General features: G+C 45.3%; 1 protein-coding gene across 3 annotated transcripts in view; it reads left to right on the forward strand.

Moving 5' to 3' along the window:
- LOC136107437 (alpha-2-macroglobulin-like protein 1) overlaps positions 1–14,175 on the forward strand; it is a 31,940-nt gene that overhangs the window by 9,907 nt on the left and 7,858 nt on the right. Inside the window, exons 2-21 of one of the 3 annotated variants that reach the window (XM_065848492.2) lie at positions 428–611; positions 1,662–1,824; positions 2,162–2,214; positions 3,109–3,126; positions 3,640–3,799; positions 4,402–4,486; positions 5,272–5,386; positions 5,721–5,835; positions 6,237–6,346; positions 6,804–6,971; positions 7,320–7,550; positions 7,955–8,018; positions 8,800–8,945; positions 9,904–10,053; positions 10,464–10,580; positions 11,155–11,302; positions 11,735–11,852; positions 13,163–13,388; positions 13,507–13,633; positions 13,915–14,036. In XM_065848492.2, the coding sequence (XP_065704564.1) occupies positions 428–611; positions 1,662–1,824; positions 2,162–2,214; positions 3,109–3,126; positions 3,640–3,799; positions 4,402–4,486; positions 5,272–5,386; positions 5,721–5,835; positions 6,237–6,346; positions 6,804–6,971; positions 7,320–7,550; positions 7,955–8,018; positions 8,800–8,945; positions 9,904–10,053; positions 10,464–10,580; positions 11,155–11,302; positions 11,735–11,852; positions 13,163–13,388; positions 13,507–13,633; positions 13,915–14,036 (2,620 nt within the window). The remainder of the gene's footprint in view (positions 1–427; positions 612–1,661; positions 1,825–2,161; positions 2,215–3,108; positions 3,127–3,639; positions 3,800–4,401; positions 4,487–5,271; positions 5,387–5,720; positions 5,836–6,236; positions 6,347–6,803; positions 6,972–7,319; positions 7,551–7,954; positions 8,019–8,799; positions 8,946–9,903; positions 10,054–10,463; positions 10,581–11,154; positions 11,303–11,734; positions 11,853–13,162; positions 13,389–13,506; positions 13,634–13,914; positions 14,037–14,175) is intronic. The other 2 variants (XM_071815243.1, XM_071815249.1) reach the window with 2 other exon arrangements.

Raw genomic sequence — 14,175 nt, forward strand, 5'->3', positions numbered from 1 at the left:
CCTCCCATGCATTTGATTGACTCCTGCGAGTTAAAATACAAGCCAGCTTTTTTGGGAGCTTCCAAGTCAGACCTTAGGCTCGGGGGTGTTTGCTTCTCCAATTGCCATGCCAGATCAAATCCCTGGTGTCTAGACCGAAAGGTTGTGAGGCCACTTCTTCTGAAGACTGCAAGTGATTGTTTTGGGGACTTCAGGAGACAGCTGAAGTAAGAGGTTTGAAAAATATTGTAGGGCTGTATTTAAGCTAATGAAGCAGAAACTATTTCTCAAGGTATCAGTGAAGCAATCACTTTGCTGGGTTCACTGTTGCTTTTGAATATTGACTGCAGTCATGGCACATTGCTGAGGATTTCTGCATGGAAGCTTTTTTGCATTTCTAAGTGCTTGACCTGATGCCACCTCTGATGTTTTCTTTCCTCTGCCCCAGACATTACCTGGTGGTGATCCCTGCAGACCTCCGCTACCCATCCACCCAAGTTGCCTGCCTTCATGTCACCTGTTATGAAGCAAAGCTTCAAGTGAATCTGGTCCTGGAGTGCTCTGCAGGACATAAGCTCTTAATGCAAAAAACCATCAAGAAGGAGAAGACTTTCATGTGCACTAAGTTCTGGGTGAGCCACCCTAGGCAAATGCCATCACTGATTTTCCCTTCAGGAACTGTAAATCCCTTGTGTTAGTCCCTAAAAAGGCATAACATGGACAAGGTCTACTATGCCTTGGAGAGAGCCTGCTAGAAAGAAGGGTGAATGGTGCCTAGGAACCTCTATCCCAGCATAATATCTGTTGGTCAGCACTGAATTCCCATTCTGAATGTAATTTTGAAATTGAAGTTACTTTTGTTAAAATCTACCACACTTCTGTATACATAAAAAGAACCCAGCTGTTTCCTTCTCTTCCATCACAGACCAGATGAAGCAGCTTTAGCTCTTCTCTGAAGGACTTATGCAGCTCCACAGCTAAATCTTGGGGAAAGTGTTTTGCATGACATACTGCAGTTTCTGTAGGATCTGAAGTCAGGCAGCAACTCAGCTCTTAGGAGCTACTGAAGAGCAGTTGGGTGTAAATGGATGCACTAGTTATTTTCAAATAGCATCCTAGAGCTGATTCATTGTTGGTGGGAATTTAGCAAAGACTTAGCATAAGGCAGACATGCCTAAGCAGTATCCCTTCTGTTATACAGTATATTCTGTCCTGAGACTGCTGGGGGGGCTTTGGCTGCTGGTGCCAGGAAGAACCTCTGTCTCTTCTAATCTGGCTTTCTTGCTTGTACACGCTGGGTAGTCCTGAAGGCCTAGCAGTTGAGGCTGTGCTACAGCTTGATCTTTCTCCTTTGATTCTCTGCTACCGTCTCCCACCTTTCTGGCATCTGCCCATCTTCCTGACCAAGTCTGAAGACTCAAAGGTGTCAGGAACCTGCTTGTCACTAGAGACAAAATTCCTTAACCACTGGGAAAAAGGACAGATTCCATGACATGCAGGACTTCCTACTGTCATGTAGGCCTGAGTGAGATCTGGATGTGATCTAGATCAGGTATTGGAAAGAATGGATGTCCTGAGACAGACGGAGGAGAACTGGTTAGTTCTTCCACTTTACTATCAGTTTCGGCTCAGATTCCCCAGAAGATTAGCTGGGGGCTGCATGCTCTCCTCTCTCTGTACAGGTTGCACCTCCAGCTGATGGCACAGAAGAGATTGCCACTGTCAAACTGATCATAACAGGTGAAGGGGTCAGTATTGAGGAGAACAAAAAGGTCCTGATCCGCAAGGCCAGCAGCGGCACCTTCATCCAAACAGACAAGCCCATCTATCAACCAGGGCAGACAGGTGAGAGCTGCAAAAAGGAGCAACCATGGGCCCTATGCTCTCTGCTGGTAACACCAAAAGGAAAGCCTTCCATTGCCTGATATTCACAGACAGGCTTTTAGAAAATGTCTCTTGTTGATGTAATGTTTTCAGTGGCTGTAATGTCCAGTTTGTTGTGACTGTGAAGTTGCAGGAGGCAGTAGGTCATTGTCCATGTTATCTTACATGTGGGAATGTCCATGGCAGATGTTATCACAAATGTGTATAGAATAGAGACAGAAGCTGGGGAAACAGAACAGAAATCTGTAGGGAAAGACTGAGATCTGATAAATATACTCCCTGATTTCCTTGCCTTCAGTGAAATTTCGCATTGTGACTCTGGATGAGGAATTCATGGCACTCAACGATTCGGTAAGCCAGCCCTGGGGGGCTGCAGAAAAGGCTGCCTTGTTCCATGGATGGATTCTACTTCATTTCTACCCTGCTCATCTGCCCAAGCTCCAACTTTCCCACATTCATCCCTGGGCCAGGTTTGATGGGTGTCCAGAGGAGAATAGTACCTCAAGTAAAAGCTGGTAACTCAGGAAGATGGCGTAGGTGTACATGGCTCTTGCTTGTCCTGGTTAAATGGTCATGCAAGCACAAGCATAGGACATATTGATTCCTGATGTGATGGTGTCATGTGGGGAATTAACAGTTTGCAAGTCAGGATTTCCTGGATATGTGGTGGGGAGGGGTGCTCTTAATCTGACCTCTACAAGTTGTAACATGGGAAATTCTGATTAGACATTAGGACAAACTTTTTCATTGCGTTGATGATCAGATATTGAAACAGATGCTCAGAGAAGGCATTTTCATCCTTGGAGATGTTCAAAACTCAGATGGAGAAGGCTACAAGCAATCTTCTCTGAGATGCTTCAGCAGGCTGTTGAACTAAATGACCTCCAGAGGTTCCTTCCAAACTATGTGAACCTATACCTCTGTAACCTTGTTAAGACTGCAGATGAGCCAGAGCTAGGTCTGTTTGGGTAACAAGTTTTCTTGATGGAGGACTCTGTCAGGAAGTGTTGGGTGATCTCCAAGATGGTTTTTCCTTTGTCTTTCTCTAGACCTTACTGTAATGGACCCACCTGGGACTTGCCATTTTTGATGACATTTGTTTCACTTTATATTGTTCTCCGTGCTGTAAATTTGAAAATCAATAGTTGCACATTCTTCAGAGAGGGCTCTGCATCTGAAGTGTCTTGTGTGTGTTGCTGGCATGTGTTTCTATCTTCTAATGTTTTTACCTTTCCCTCCCCACAGATTTCCCTGTTTCTCCAGGTGAGTTATGCTTAAATGTAGTGTTACAGTAATATTGATGGCAGTCATTTCACTAGGCTATTCATATTCAGTTCCTAGTAGATTTTACAGACCTCTGAGTGGGACAGTAGAACTTCCAGATTTCTAAAATATAATCCTTCAGCTTCCTTTTGATGTGTTTACTTGAGGTTATGCTCCCAGTTACTTCAGTAGAAATCTGAGTTGTTCTAGACTTGTCATAGCATAGACAGATAAACTTAGACCTTTATGAAATAAGTTGGAACTGTGAAGGATGTTTCCTTGAAATCAGAATTTAGATAAATGTAGGAGACTCAGATGCTGGGAGCTGAGTCTGGGAATTATTAATATATTGCCTTCAAAATTTCTTGACTGGACTATACCAGACCTCATTGCTTAGCTATAGAACCTGGTAATCTGCAGCACTGAAATTCTGAAGCTCAATTTCTATAGGGTGTGGATCAGTGAGATGCTGGAACAACTGTTTCTTTCTTTCTTTCTTTCTTGTGGATGTAGGACCCTAAGAACAACCAGATAGAGCAATGGCTGAATGTGCTTCCCCAAGACGGCATTGCAGATCTGTCTTTCCAGCTAAGTGATGAGCCTTTGCTAGGGACATATATCATCAATGTAACCAGTGCAAAAGCGTATGGCAGCTTCTCCATTGAGGACTATGGTATGAGCATGTGGAGGATAAGTCTGAGCTGCAGAGAGGACTTTGCACTCTTGATCGAGGAAGCTGGGTGTTTATTCCATTATAACCATCCCAGGAGCAAATGGGAAAAGTAATAGCACCTGTCACAGAAAGTCTGAGCTGAGGCTCAGGACAGAGACACCTTTGGGACCATAGGTCTGTGTGTGGGAGGAATGTTGAGCATGGATCCAGACCTTTGACACAGCTGATTCCTGCAGATCTCTGCATTAGACAGAACAAGGTCATTTAGGATGGGCTTTTCCAGAGAGTATGGAATCCAGTGCCATCCCACATCTTGTTCATCCCCTAATTAATTGTGTTGGAAGGCTTATCTCTCAGTGCAAATAGCTGTCAGAAGTACTAGGACATGGGTATGTTTGGGTTGTAGTTTGGGAAAGAGGAATCAGCCAGGGACTACACACAAATCTGTTAAAGAAAAAATGGAAATCTTCCCTTTCCCGTTCTTGCTATCTTCTTTCTCCATTTCTTGGCTCTTACTTCATCATAGTCTATCTTCACGTTGATTCTCTGGAAAGGCTGTCCCTGGCCAGTGTTTCCTACATTCCCTGTTGCTTCCCTTCCAGTGCTGCCAAAATTTGAAGTGACCTTTGAAGCGCCAAATCAGATTTATGCACTAGATAAAACCTTCCCACTCCGGGTATGTGGCAGGTGAGGATTCTGCTTGGAGGTATGGCTCTGTGTTAATTTCTGGCCTGATGAGTACAAGATGGCTAGGTAACCATGAGGGGGAAATTACTTACACGTCAGTTACAGGAGGCCAGAATCTTCCACAACTGCACCCTGATGCAACACAAAGCATTCCTATAACTATCCTGGTACTCTAATGCCCCCTTTCGAAAAACACTCTATGAGTCTCTATACACAAAACCTGGGGGACAACCTACCCTTTGACAAGCAACCATTTGTGGGACAGAACATGACAGATGTTTGGTATTCATCTCCCTGGAGAACAAACTCATGGGAAATGAAGGGAAGCTTTTCCAGATTATGCTCTAGGGGAAATGAGAGAGGCAAAAAGGAATTGCCCCAAGTACAGTCCAAGGACAATGCTAGGCTTAACAGCCTCACATAAAGGTGCTTTTTAAATGAAAGGCACTTTCTTAATCAGCCATGCTTCTGCTCATAAGATGATGCATGCCTTCAGCATATTCTGGGGTTATAGCATGTGATGCTGATGTAAAGTGCAGAGCTCTGTGCTGAGTCAACACCTACAACACTCCGGTTTCCCAGAGCAGATTATATGACAGAGCCCTTGATCTCCCATCACTGCGGTGCCCCAACTTGGCCTTGCTTATTGAGTCAGGGCTCCTGGGCCTGCTGTGTTGCAGTCACTCTTTTGCTATATTGTGAAAATCTCCAGGGCTACGCAAAGTAAGCGCTGTGTTCTCTTGGTGTGTGTGACTGTCTCTTCCTTTCCCTGCTCCCCCAAACAGATACACCTATGGGAAACGCATCCAAGGCATAGTACATGTGAGCCTTTGCCAGAAGATAGCCCCGTTTCTGCCCAGTGCTTCCAAACGTGATCTCTGTCAGGAATTCAGTAATCAGGTGAGATACTTAGCAGGAGCTGAACTGTATTCAGAGACATTTGTGCTTAGCCTCAGGGTAAGGGAGGGCTGCTGGAGACTTTAACTGAAGTATAGTGGTGTTACCCTGTGGTTTTGGCTGTTTAGCCACTGGTCTACTGGTGCTGCCTCTTAGTAGCTGTGCCTGATGACTATGATTGCGTGTGCATCGCGTGCAAGCTCCACATCCTGGACTGCTGTGTCAAAAGGCAAGCTCCCTGAGACCAGGGATTTTGTGCTGCTGTTTCTGCATTGTTTGGGTAACTTCTAACATAAATGCCTTGCTCAGACCTTGTTTCCTCTTTTTGTACTATCAGACAGATGAGATGGGTTGCTTCTTCACAAACGTGACTCTGTCTTCCTTCACTCGAGACTTTCGGTACTATCAGGACAGCATAGTTGCAGAGGCCTCACTGGTGGAGAATGGTACAGGTAACTCTGGAAAAATCTCTGGTGGCTGGTAAAAGGCATGTGAAGATGCACTAATCTTACCAAGAACACTGGAGACTTCCAGGCTAGCAAGGGCTCTGAGCTTTCTGAGCCCAGAAAGCTCAGAGTTACAGACAGAGCCACCGATTCCTGATGGCATGACACACTCACTCTGAGTGTCTGTGGTCTCAGGTGGTAAAGCTTAGGGACCTCTCTAAGGGCAAGAAGTGGGAGGAAGACTAGATATCCAGAGTCCTGTGCAGATCATCTCCCTGGTATGAAGTGTGTGTGCAGCTGAACATGTGCATCAGTATTACCAATGGGTCACTCTGCGGGAAATTGCTGATTTGTGCTTGGCTACCTTGCTCCCTCCTTTATGTTTCTGTTTCACTGCTTTCATTCAGACATACATGTCAATGCTTCCCACAAATTACTCATCTCCAAGATTGGCGGCACAGCCTTGTTTGATGATGTGAAGTCTTACTACCACACTGGAGAGATGTACAGGGGGAAGGTAATTCCCAGTTACACAGTCCTTTGGAGGGGGGAGCATGAGCAATGCCTTCACAGTAACTTACCTAGTGTCTTGTCCAGCCAGGGGCTTGAGAGGACATTGAATGATTCCCAGAGACAAAACTCTTGAATGTGAGGAAAACACCCCATACTGCCATTTACCAAATAAGCCTTGGGTAGTAACAGCTGTGGGGATCCATATGTGGGGTGCAAACCCAAATACTTGGAATTTCAGCAGCGGAGAGGACTTCTGCTGTGAAGGGATAGAGAGCACAGGTGTGAATGAACACGTGCAAGTGATAATAGGAGGTGACCAGTAGCAGTGTTGACCATATAGTTAGCGACTAAAAGAGTGACCTTGCTGTCTTTGGAAATTCTGCTCCTGCCTTACAGAAGTAGAGATTCTGTCCACTGATTAGACTCTTCTGCACTTCTCTTGCTCACCACTGTGTTCTCAGATTAAAGTCATCGACTACCAAGGGAAAGCATTGAAGCACAAAAAAGTCCTTCTTCTAGTAAGCTGCGGTGAGCAGCAATTTAAGCAGGAGTACATCACTGGGGACTCTGGGACAGCTTCATTTAGCCTGAACACGACTGCTTGGAACAGCACCTTGGCCTCCCTGGAGGTAAGTGAGAAAGTGTTTGTCTTGTTGGCAGGGGTACATGTGCATCTCAGAGCTGTTTATTGCCCCACAGACATCTCCCCCGCTCCTTGAAGAACAGTAATTCAAACCTGAAACACCTCAGCATGTTCTGCATTTTGCCTCCCTCTGAGAGTTTATTTTCCAGATCCAAATTGCTTTTCTCACAAGCTCTTCACAAATGATGTTGCTATGATGTTGCTCAGACCTGATCTGAGCTTCTTACCAAGCTGCACCTAGGGTGATTTGCAGCTGACTTGCTTAACTAGATAAAGTAACCTTTTTTTTTTTTTTTTTTTTTGTGTGTGTGTGTGTGTGTGTGTATCTCACCAGGCAACTGTCCTGCATCAAGATTTGGATATAGAGCCTGGGACAGCTGATATGAGTTACCAGCGGGCCTCTCATTTCATACATCCTTTCTACAGCACCAGCAGGAGTTTTGTCTCTATTGTCCGTGTGCCCGAAACGATGCCCTGTGATAAAAAGCAGGCTGTCCAGGTGGACTTCAGAATTTACCAGGAGGACCTGGAACATGGGCCCAAGCGTGTCATTTTCTCCTACTTTGTGAGTTTCTGGGGAAGTGCTAGTAGGTAATGGCTTAAGGCACAAGATCAACATCTCTTACAGATTCAAGCCTGTTGTATGATAGTTTTGGCTCAGCCCAGGACAGGTAGCTTGTCCAGCCGTCATGAGATTGGATCTTGGTTTTGATCCTGGGACTGTAGTAATAGCAACAAAGTCTGCACCTTTCTTTCGGGCTCTGCACAGGTGCAGGGCAGGTATTGGCCTTACCTGTCCTTCCCCAAGTCTTTTGATCCCTTGAGCTCTCTCTGCTACCTGAGAGTGAGTAAAGCTCATATCCCTCCTCTTTCCCCCATTCAATCTCCAATTTCAGGATTACTTCAATCTGCACAGTGATCTCAAAGACTGCAACTGGCATTCTTTTCCCTTTCTGTATTCTTCACTAGGTCACAGGGAAAAGAGGGATAGTCCATGCAGGTCAGAAGACTGTTTGGGTTGGGCTGCCAAGAAGTAAGTGCACTCTCCTGTTTCGTGTCTAGCAAGCATTCAGTGGTTTGTGGCATCCTATCTTATTTGGATACGTAGCATAAGCCTCTTTTCAATTTAAAGCTGGCTCACCAATTTCTGTTGCATCAGAGCAATGTGCCTTTCCAGCTTTCATGTTTCCTTTATCCTCCTGCTTGGTACCGAGAGAATAATACTCAGCATTTCCCAGCCCATAGGCTCATCCTCTGTTTTCTTCGCTTTCAAAGAGGTCTCCTTTTGCTGCCCCTGAAAATGGCATGAAACTATAGCCTTACCCTCCATCAAAACTCTCCTGCTTTAATTTGCAATTGTGTCTAAAAATAATCTTTAAGTAGTTAGGATGCCATACTTTGTCATTTTGATGGGTATTTACTCACTGTTGTCTACTTCTCCAGCTCTTCTTTTTAAAAGCCTAAATTACAGGTGCTTTGGGACAAAGGTCATCTCTTTGTTGGTGATGGGATGGGTGATGTTTGGAGGCTTTGAAAGATATCTGAGATTCTTACTCTATGTGACGCTAAGCTTGAACTCCAAATACTTGTTTCATCTCCTTGAGGCAATCAACAGAACCAGGAAGAGTCTTTTGCTGGTCTTGAAAATCAGATCCAGAGGTGTGCTGATTGTTTCAGTGGTCACCAGAAATCTCCTTGGTCCTGAAAGACTTGGGGAAAGGAATTAAACAGGCACATGCAGGATGGCGAAAGCTGATCAGAGTCCATTTTCACTACAGATCTACTTTCTCTTCTTCCCTCTCTCCTCCATCTAGTGCTGAAAGGCTTATTTTCCATCCCTCTTACCTTCAGCTTGATCTCTGCACCAGCTCCAAGACTTGTAATTTATGTTATCTTCCCTAATGGAAAAATCATCGCTGATTCTGCCATCCTCAGTGTTTCCATGTGTTTCAGAAACAAGGTAGGATTTGTGTCTGAGGCCTGACTAAATGTGTGAGAGTGTAGGTGTCTGTTGCAATGAAGAGACTGAGAAATACATAATATGTGTAGCTCTGTGTGGCTGATGATGTGTGGGATGCTGACACATGAACATGTGAATGGTGAAGTGTGCTGTGATTCAAGTACATGTGGAGCATTATGGGGGCTGCTACAATGTTTGGGAAAGAAAGAGAATTGCTGTGTCTATCTCCGTAGGCTTGTATAACAACTGCAAGCCAATAGGATCACAGCCCAGCACAGGTTACTATGGTGATTCCCAGGAAAGTTCAAGGCTGCTCTGCTGCTGCTGCAGACACCTAAACTTGTCAGTATGTGGTGTCAGAAAGACAGCTGAGAGTGGCTGATGAAAGAAGTGGATTTTACTGGCTGTCCAGAAGGGGCTGAGTGATGTGGTCATTGTGACACCCGTAGGAATCTGCTTTCTTGGCTGCGTCTTGTGCTCCAAATATGAACTTTTGAGGACTGGAATTACTGCTGCTCCACAGCTGTCTATCTGTCATGGGCAGTCAGATCCAAGCAAGTGCTTCAGGAAACAGATATACCGCACAAGGAGCCTGGACATAAGGTCTAGGCTTATATTAATCTGAGGCTCTAAAAGGAGCAGAAAGACAGCTGTGTGAGGTGTGTGATCATGGCTGGCTGGTTTGCTGGGTAAAGAGAGCACTAAGTTCTGATACAGGAATGTCTTCAGTACTGTGAACTGTGTACAATGATGGTTCCCCCTCTGCCATCTTTCCTGTTAGAACCTCAAAGTGATGGTTTTTAAACACCTCTGGGGGTCTTGGGAAATTCCCCATCTTTCCATGCAAGACAAGTCCTTGAAAGCTCTCTTCATGTAGGTCCCTTCCCTGCTCAGGAAGTGGTAGGGTGGCCAGCAGCAGAAATGTCACTCACCCATTGCCTGTGTTCTTCCCATCCAGGTGGAGCTGGGCTTCTCAACGCCCGAGACCCTTCCTGATTCACAGGTTGGTCTCCACATGCTGGCAGCTCCTGGGTCCACATGTGCTGTCTGGGCTGTGGATCAGAGCGTCCTTTTGCTGAAGCCAGGAAAAGAGCTCAGCAGCTCCTTGGTGAGTGAGCCTGCTTCAACTTCTTCCTTTCCCTTGTCTGAAATGAAGAGATGGGGAGACAGACTATTGCATCTGTGCAGAGCTTATATCCCAGGTGACTCAAAGCACTGCCCAGAAGGATCAGCAGTGCTCTCAGTGTGTCATGGGTAATGGTTAGGGGTAAGAAAGAGGTTGAACATCACTCACCGCACCAGTGGTAAATGAGCTTCTGTTATTATGTCTCATGTTCAGTTCAGCAGGTTGTGCTGATGCTATCAGAGGAGTGACAGTGAGCCTGGGCATTCTGGCATACAGTCATGAACAGTAGCCAGGAACAAGTCAAACAGGCCTTGGATGAATGACAGGAAGGGAATACCAGGTTTTATTTGTGCTGATTTTTTTTTTTTTTTTACTTTTTCTTGCTTTCTCAGATCTATGGGCTGTTCCCATCTGTTTATAACTCCAGGTATCCTCAACAAGTGTCTGAAGATGATAATTCATGCGGGTTCCCAAATTCTGATGAACCTGATGTGTTTACAGCATTCAGGGTAAAAATGTTTGTTTTGGTGGGTTGGGATAATTCATGAATTGAGGGAAGTGTGACCCCCTGGCTTTACTAATATCCTAGGAATGCTGTTGCAGACAGTACAGGGAACAGGTCCAGTTTAAGCCCTTGTAACTCACTTGTTTGAATAAAAGACTTGAAATTGTTGACCAAGAAGAAATTGTTGTGTGGTTCTGCACTTTAGTTGTGTGATTCAGGATGCCAAGGATGATTAGTTACTTTAATTGGATTTCGCATAGCATGTTGAATCTCCATAGCATGAGCAATTGCACTCTGCAGGCTGAGAAGGCATAGTGCCTAAATGACCGTGTGTTTGAAAAAGAATAAATTCTGTTAACTCAGGCTAGATGACTTAGTTCAGAAGACCTTGTTTGGTCATTACTGAGGACCTGAATAATTCCATTTCAAAATGAAGCAAAAAAATACTTTGCCAAGCCAGAGGACAGGCAAGTCCCCACGGGGTGAGGGACAAAAAGGCAGAGGATAGAGAGCAGAGAGAAGAGGAAAAGCTTTTGGTGCATCAAGGTTTGTGTGTTTCTTTTTCTTTTTCCCTTCAGGAAATGGGGTTGAAAATTATGACCAACACCAATATCAGAAAGCCCAGAGTGTGTCCATCCACTTCATTGACAACCGTGCTGCAAGAAAGAGCATTGTTTACTTCCAGGCCCATGTTGATGTTTGCCCAGCCCCATAAAGCATATAACAGTAAGCATTTACCAACTGTTTCCTCTTACATGGGATACTCTTTCAGGAGATAGCAATCCTGGGTTTGAGTGAAGAGGCAGAACTTGCTGTAATTGTGAATGGAAGAGGGAGAGTGTTCCCTGTTGTGCTAGTGTGAGGCTGCCCAGGGCTCAGGGCTTCTGGCTCTGAAACATTAGTGAGCTGTCTTGATCTTAACTCTTACCTCTGAGCTGAGGGAATGGTTGCCCTTCACTTGATGCCTACAAATGCAAGTAAGGTCCACAGCACCTCTGTTGTTTGAAATGAGGCAAGAGATTTTAAAGTTGGGATAGCGCCTTCTGTTCCAGTGCTGTGCTTGCCAAGTGCTGACTGGATGACCTGCTGGGCTGGAGCTCCTCTGTTCTAAACCAGGGCCCAACAACCTTGTTGTGACTGGGGCTTTGTTATTTCCAGCAGAGCATCTGACAGCATCTATGTATCAGCCCACTCTGTTTTCACCTGTTTCTTCAGCTGAAGAGAAAGTACACAAGCATTTCCCGAAAACCTGGATATGGGATTTGTATTCTGTAGGGTAAGTAAACTGAGCAGTAGGCGTCTAGTCTGGGTGGCTTAGTGTAATGGGGAATGGCAGCAGATACACTGGGTTTAGATTATAAGCTGCTGAGGAAGGTGTCTAAGGATGTATGTCATGGAGTTCATACCTGTCAGGCCATTTCTCATTGGAGCTGGTGTCTGCATTGGATGCATTTTCCAGTACTAGATGATTGTATAGAAGTTTTGTCCATCTGTGGGAAATAGCTGGTATGGGACTACAGGAAAGCATGTGCAGTGCAGCAAACCAGCTTGGTTTACTGCCCGCATCCTGCCTCTGGGACAGCATTTCCTAAACTGTGCTCACAGGATGTATCCTTGGGATGCAGGTGAAGTTGTTCTTCACAGAAGTCCTTTATGGTACTGGGAGCTGTGTCTTGTGCGAAGGGCTCAGGGAGTACACAGGGTGTGCTGAGGGAGCGTTTGGAGATTTTTCATTTCTGACTTCAGGAATTTCTTGACTGGAGTCTGCTCAGGCTGGATGCCCCCCTATCTGCCTTCTCCCATCTCCACTGCCCTTTCAGCTACTTCCAACTCTTCACTCCCTAGCAGCAGATATCTCCTATGTGAGATTTATGTGATGGTGATTTATGGAGATTTATCTCCTATGTGATTTATCCGCCACTAGCCTGATCTGAGCAACCAAATGTCTCTATGTTGTATGTGTTGCTTTCCTGCATGTGCCTGGCAAAAGTGAATGTCTCCAGTTATTTGAGTCAAATAGTATCATAAGCTTTATCCAGGGCTGTTTTTATGTCTCTTGTGGTAGCAGCCACAGAACAGTCTGCTACTCTCAGAAGCTGTGATGTGGGCACAAGCCAAGTCTCTGCCCTGTCTTCATGTTGCACTTTAAGATATCAGTGTCTCACAGGAAGGTGAATAGCTGGATCTGTCTCTTCTGCTAAGTTCTACAGATGCTGAGCCAGTCTTGTTGCTCTTCTGATGTGTCTGTTTCTGCATCCCTAGGCCAAGAAGAATAAAAATGCTGACACCTATAAAGCATTTTTATATGTGCAAATGGCAAGCACTGTCTGAGAGAAGCCTTGAGTGTGATTGATGGCATCTTGCAGCTATGTAACTTCTTGTCAAAAATGTTCTGTTCATATAAGCATCTGAGGAAGGGGTTCCCGCTTTTACAAGGACCTAAAAGGGCTATACATTCAGCAGAGGTTAGAGGTTAGACTGAGCTTAGGGGGTAGGGTACACTGGAGAGAATGGTGCAGACCAGGTCACCTGGTGCTGTGTACAGCAAGAGTCAGTTAAATGCTTCTCTTGCTGTCTACTTCTCAGTCCCAGTGGAAACAAGAATATCACTGTCACTGCGCCTAATGCCATCACAGAATGGAAAGTGGGGATGTTCTGCACAGGACGTAATGGCTTTGGACTTGCTCCAACCTCCAGTCTGCTTGTGTTCAAGCCCTTCCTTGTGGAGCTCAGCCTGCCGTCTTCTGTGATCAAGGGTGAGACCTTCCTCTTGAAGGCCACAGTCTTCAACTACCTGCAGCGATGCATGAAGGTAGGTGAGCCCTGTAGGCTCTGCAAGAAAAGCATGGTATGGGTGGGTACAAGATGACTCAAATCTATGGCCTGTGATGTTTATCTTGTTACCACCACTATCTCTGCTGTACCTTCAGATCCAAGTGACCTTGGAAGAGCTTGCTCACTTCCAGCTGAAGCCATGCAAAGGCTGTGTCTACAGCAGCTGCTTATGTGCCAAGGAAGCTAAGACCTTTCAGTGGAGCATCACAGCTGAGCAACTGGGTGAGTAGAACAGGGAGGTGGGGTGGTGGAGTTGGGAAGGAATGGGACCAAGTTGGGGATGTTTTGCTGACATGGAGCAAGGAGTTGTTTGCCCTGTTAACCAGAGAGTACATGTTTGCATTCATCCTAAGGTCATGATTACTCACAAGTCTGTGCTAGGAGGTACAGAATCATATAGGGCTCTGATCTGATTTTTTGTTGTCACAGGTGACTTCAATTGTATTAAAGGGAAGTGCTTCCTCAGAAGAGGTTTTTTGCACCTAAATGTGTGTTATTTTCAGGGCACATGAACATCACCCTCAGCACAGAGGCTGTGGCCACTGAAGAGCTCTGTGGTGAAGAGATACCATATGTCCCAAATCAAGGACAGAAAGACATGATGACAAAACTCCTTCTAGTCCGGGTCAGACAAGCTTTTCTGTTACCTAAAACTGAAAGTGGAGTTTGTGAAATTCCCAGATTTTGTGCAGGTTAATTTTGGGAGTTACTCCTTGCTATTAGAGATGTCTAATTAAGAATCTCAGGGCCTGCACTGGGCCTAA

The sequence above is a fragment of the Patagioenas fasciata genome, chromosome 1 (assembly GCF_037038585.1).
Source record: "Patagioenas fasciata isolate bPatFas1 chromosome 1, bPatFas1.hap1, whole genome shotgun sequence".
In the NCBI taxonomy this organism is placed as follows: Eukaryota; Metazoa; Chordata; class Aves; order Columbiformes; family Columbidae; genus Patagioenas; species Patagioenas fasciata.